At 38.1% G+C, this 6,000-nt stretch overlaps 1 protein-coding gene across 1 annotated transcript; it reads left to right on the top strand.

Annotated features, from left to right (window-relative positions):
- Positions 1-2,467: 2,467 nt before the first annotated feature.
- LOC115675141 (receptor-like protein 6) lies at positions 2,468-5,451 on the top strand. Its single transcript, XM_030597751.2, has one exon. The coding sequence runs from the start codon at positions 2,490-2,492 to the stop codon at positions 5,349-5,351; it is 2,862 nt and encodes a 953-aa protein (XP_030453611.2). The 5' UTR covers positions 2,468-2,489; the 3' UTR covers positions 5,352-5,451.
- The last annotated feature ends 549 nt before the right edge of the window (positions 5,452-6,000 follow it).

Consider the following 6,000-nt stretch of genomic DNA (forward strand, 5'->3'; position numbering starts at 1 on the left):
GGAGCGCAAGAGTCGAACTCCTCAACTATGACACTAGCGTCCCCACCCCCAATTCCTGTATCATTAGGGCCGCATGCCTATTGGCATCCTACAGCCATTTTGCTTTGGGGAAAAATCATTAAATTCTACCAAACTCAAATAAAATACATGGAAAATTACATACTGTAATATTATAAAATGTTAGATACATGTAAAATATGTTAAACAATAAAATTAATACCACAAAAAACCTAAAACTGGTACATTTGTGACAAATTTACCTCAAATTAATTTTTCAGCCTCTAAAAATCCCAAACTGGTACACCCATGATAAATTTATCCTCCGTTAGTTTCCGTTAAATTAGACTGTCAAATTGCTGACTTTGATGATATGTGACAGTTGACGAGTTTACTAGTTTAGGGTTTTACCCTTCATTTGTCATAAATGTACCAGTTTGTGATTTTTCGTGGTGTTAATTCAATTTAATGGAAACTAAGGGAGAGTATATTTATCACAGATGTACCAGTTTGAGAATTTTTGTGATCAAAAAATTAATTTAGGATAAATTTGTCACATGTGTACCAATTTGGGATTTTTGGTGGTCAAAAAATTAATTTTGGGTAAATTTATCATAGTGTATCAGTTTGGGCTTTTTTCTTGATCTTAACCCTAAACAATACGTGACAAGTTTCAAATTAATGGGCTACCAAATCGAGGCGAAGCAAGTTTTTCCCCTAGCAGGAACGCACGTCTGGTAGTAATTAGGGGGAAAAATTAAAAATATCGAAGGACTCCAAAATAAAACGAGATTGATCTTGATTCTATCATATCCTGTGTCTGTTCTTTTCCCTTTCCGCGTGACCGCAAGATATTTGACAAGCACTTTATTAAAATTGAAGATGTTTTATTACTCTACATTAAATTCCACAATAATTTAACTTTGAGAAATTTTAATTTCAAGTACTCTTGTATTATACAAGTTTAGACGTGATCCAAATATATATAAGATGTACAAAAAAATTGAAAGGTTGCTTTGTTAAAAAAAATATGTTTAGAGTAAGTCATTCTAGACACCCTCTACCATATCTTTGAAAAAAATGCCACCATAGACATATTTTTTCTAGACAAGGAGAGAAGACTTTGGCATCGTGTATATGTTAAACAATCACATTCCAGGTTGGATGTGATATTGCAAAAAAAAATCACCAATAAAATCCAAATTATTAGCACCAGTTTGTCAATGCCCATTTCGAATGGGTGCCCTGAAAACTCCTCCGTTGTCTTTTGTGCATTCAGCCAGGGAAGAAATTCTATGGCAGTAAGAATTTTCCACACTCAAGGAACCCCACCATGACAATCAAGAACACAATTTTTTACCCCATAGATGTCACTGTATGAAGACTTTGACTCCTTAGCATTTATAATTAAGTCGCACCGCTGTCCTACAGCCATTTTTATTTTATGTTTTATTTCTAACTCTCCTCATTCTCTCACTTTTACTCTGCCTCTTGCCGAGTGCAAGAGTCGAACTCCTCAACTATGACACTAGCATCCCCACCCCTAATTCCTTTATCAGCAGGGCCACATGCCTATTGGCGTCCTACAGCCATTTTGCTCGGGGAAAAATCATTAAATTCTACCAAACTTAAATAAAATACATGGAAAATTACATACCGTAATATTATAAAATGTTAGATACTTGTAAAATATGTTAAACAATAAAATTAATACCACGAAAAACCTCAAACTGATACATTTGTGACAAATTTACCTCAAACTAATTTTTTAACCCCTAAAAACCCCAAACTAGAACACACATGATAAATTTATCTTCTGTTAGTTTCCGTTAAATTAGACTGTCAAATTACTGAATTTGATGACACGTGACAGTTGATGAGTTTACTAGTTTGGGGTTTGACCCTCCATTTGTCATAGGTGTACCAATTTGTGATTTTTCGTTGTGTTAATCCAATTTAACGGAAACTAAGGGACGGTATATTTGTCATAAATGTACCAGTTTGAGAATTTTTGTGGTTAAAAAATTAATTTAGGGTGAATTTGTCACATGTGTATCAATTTGGGATTTTTTATGATCAAAAAATTAATTTGGGATAAATTTATCACAGTGTATCAGTTTGGTCTTTTTCTTGGTCTTAACCCTAAACAATACGTGACAAGTTTCAAATTAATGGGATACCAACTCGAGGCGAAGCAAGTTTTTCCCCCAGCAGGAACGCACGTTTGGTAGTAATTAGGGGAAAAAATTAAAAATATCGAAGGACTCCAAAATAAAACGAGATTGATCTTGATTAAACTCCCAACCAGGAAGGCAACTTGAACTCGTCTGCTTGAAGAAGATGGGATAAGATGAAGTTGGAAGTCTATGTGAGCCCACCAACAGACCTTTCAGAGAAGACTTATGTTGATAACTTAGCTTATTAGAAGGCTACACCCAACCGTGAATTTAATATAAGTTGGAGCACTCTCCCCCACCGCTTAACTCATTCGCATGCTAAACTGCAAAATGGGGTGGCATCGAATTTTCGGCCTCCTCTGTTTCCTCTCTTTCTTGCATTCCTTGCTTCCCTTAGCCTTGCCCCTTTGCCCTCCTGACCAGCGCGATGCCTTGCTCCTTTTTAAGAATTCCTTCGTGCTTGATAGCAAGGCGTCCCATTATAGTTGTGACGAGCATGCTGGGGTTACTTCTTATCCAAAGACAAACTCATGGAACAAGGGCGTGGACTGCTGCTCGTGGGACGGTGTGACTTGCGATGATGTCACTGATTACGTCATCGGTTTCGATCTTACTTGCAGTTGGCTTCGTGGTGCTCTCCATTCCAATAGCTCCGTCCTTCTCCTTCGCCATCTTCAGAGCCTCAACCTTTCCGGAAATGACTTTGCTGGCTCACACATTTCGCCTAATTTGACTGCATTTACAAAAATGACTCATCTGAATCTCTCTCGTTCACACTTTTTTGGCACCGTTCCTAATGAAATCTCTCGTCTCTCCAAGCTGGAGTCACTTGATCTCTCCAAGAATTATGATGAATCATACTCGTTCTCTTCTCTCAGGTTGGAAAATTTGATCTTCATAATGCTTGTTCAAAATACAACAGATTTGAGAAAGCTTGTTCTTGATAATTTAGATATGTCCATGGTTTCACCAATATCCTTTGCCAATTTGTCTTCTTCTTTGACACATTTAAGCATTTCTGGTTGTTCCTTAGGGGGCATATTTCCTGATAAGGTTTTTCGATTACCGAGCCTTACAACTCTCCGTGTAATTTCCAATCACAACATGTCCGGGATTCTTCCCAAATCCAATTGGAACGGTCCTCTTGTGTCCTTGTCTCTCAGCGATACGAGCTTTTCAGGAAAAATACCGGATTCAATTGGTAACATGAAAAGTTTGACAATTTTAGGTCTTAGCGATTGCAAATTCACAGGACACATCCCCCCATCACTGTGGAATCTCAATCAACTTCAAGTTCTATATCTTGCCGGAAATAAGTTGAGCGGGGTTGTAGAGTTTGAAATCTTGACAAAGCTTAAAAATCTACGAATGCTTAATGTTTCTCAAGAACTAAATCTAACTTATAATAGACTAGACTATACATTCCTAATGCTTGAAGGGTTGGGTTTGCCTTATTGCAACTTGACCAAGTTCCCCTATTTCTTAAATTCATTGAAAAGATTAACCGTCTTAGACCTCCACTCCAATAGGATTAGAGGGGAGATCCCCTCTTCGATTTGCCAATTGAGTTCACTCCGGTATATGTATTTTTCTTATAATAATATCTCTGGAAATATACCATCATGTTTTGGTAATCTAACCAATCTCTTGCATCTAGACTTGACAAGCAATAGATTACAAGGGCCCTTACCGCGCTCCCTAGCCAAATGCACAAACTTAGCAAAACTACGTCTCAGTTACAATGAGTTCAATGATATCTTCCCATCTTGGTTAAAGGCACCGCGATTGTATGGCCTTGATTTGCAGTCCAACAAATTTCATGGTAGGATCTACCCCACAGAGGTTTTCTTAAATACTTCATTGGTTGTAATAGATTTGTCCAACAACAAATTTGACGGGCCAATTCCACTTCCGTCTCCTGTCACATTATTTTATCTTATTGTGGGTAATAATATTACTGGAAAGGTCCCCTCTTCAATATGCCATGCCACCAAGCTCGAGATCCTTGACTTGTCTTACAACGGCCTAACAGGTAGCTTGCCTCGGTGCTTAACAAATTTCAGCACCAATCTGTCAATTTTGAACTTGCGAATGAATCAATTTGAGGGCACAATTCCTCAATCATTTTCTCAGAGAAATAGCTTGTCAACTCTTGACTTGAGTCGAAATCAATTTGAAGGCACATTGCCACGGTCCCTTGTCAGATGTAAATATCTAGAAATTCTTGATCTCAGTGACAATCGGATAGAGGACATGTTCCCGAGATGGCTAGGAACACTCCCAAAGTTAAAGGTTCTCATGTTGAGGTCCAACAATTTTAAGGATCTTTTGAATATTCCCAGGGGAGCGCACCTCTTTTCCAAGTTACACATTTTGGATCTCTCCCACAACAACTTTGGCGGTCCTTTGCCAGCCAACTTGATAATGAACCTTAAAGCTATCATGAATGGTGAAAATAGGCAAGGCAAATCATTGTATATGACACGGTATCTCCAATCGTCGGTATGGTATGAAAATGGTGTGTCCGTGACCATAAAAGGGCAAAAGATTGACCTAGAGAAGATCTTGACCGTCTTTGCAATCATTGACTTGTCGCACAATTCTTTTCAAGGAGACATTCCTGGAGAATTTGGACATCTTCACTCTCTCATAGGGCTCAACCTTTCTCATAATCATCTTACAGGTTCCATCCCACTGACACTAGGCAAATTGACCAATCTTGAATGGTTGGATCTATCTTCAAACAAGATTAGCGGGGGAATTCCTAGAAATTTGGGAGATTTGGCATCCCTTGGATACTTGGACCTCTCGAAGAATCAACTCATTGGTCGAATTCCTCAAGACAAGCATTTGAGCACATTTTCAAGCAACTCATTTGGTGCGAATCCAGGCTTGTGTGGAACTCCATTGCCGAAAGCATGCCCTGGCGATGCTCAACCTCCTCGACCATCATCCTCGTCAACTTCCGACCGCAAAGAACATGAGAGTTGGTTCAAACAGAAAACGGTGTGGATAGGTTATGCATCTGGAGTAGTGATTGGGATTTCCATAGCATACATTGCATTTGAAATGGGAAGGCCCATATGGCTCGCACGAGGTGTGAGAATGCTAGATAGAAGACTAGCCGAGTGGATGGAAAAGCCAAAGAGGAAGGCCATCAAATTTCATGGACAATGAAATTGTTAGAGGAGTTGTCTTTTAAATTGTGCAATGTGGATTCATTGAATAAAGATGTCATTGGACTAGCTTGAAATGATATTTCCCTTTTGAAAGCTTATTTCTAATGTCTTCTCTTCTTTTTGACCCAAAAAAAAATGTCTTCTCTTCTTGTTTCTTGGTGCAATCGTATATCAGTTGAATTCAAGATGAATAATGAAATCTATCAAGCATACAGCTTGAAAAACAAAAACCAGAAAAAGGAAACAAGTGCCATTAACCTCTTCAGATATCTTTTCCATGTGCCCGAGGGTGCGTAGCTTTTATTTGTTCACGAATAATTAGAAGTGAAGACTGGCCTTAATCCATTCAACCAAAGTTGTTAATAAAACAATTTGCTGAGGAACTATGCCCTAAAGAATTAACACTAAAAATCTTTGATGTTGCAGGTCAGTGGTAGATTGTGGACTGAAAACTAAGCTATTTTTCATTTTTAAAATTAAAACAGATGGACTCACTTTGTTATGAGCTCAATAATATAATTCTGCTGTCAAACTTATGTCTTAACAGAAGTACTATTTTAAAGCCGTGAAACAGACACACTGGACTCTAGCTAAAATTTGAAGAAAGTTGGGGAATAATCTGGGTGGAGAGAGAGAGTCTAGCGAAT

Source organism: Syzygium oleosum, unplaced genomic scaffold (assembly GCF_021117445.2).
Source record: "Syzygium oleosum isolate NSW1041296 unplaced genomic scaffold, Sole_v2.1 Sole_v2.13, whole genome shotgun sequence".
NCBI lineage: Eukaryota > Viridiplantae > Streptophyta > Magnoliopsida > Myrtales > Myrtaceae > Syzygium > Syzygium oleosum.

Coding starts and splice junctions, on each gene's coding strand:
- LOC115675141 (XM_030597751.2), top strand. CDS start 2,490: ATGCTAAACTGCAAAATGGGGTGGCATCGAATTTTCGGCCTCCTCTGT.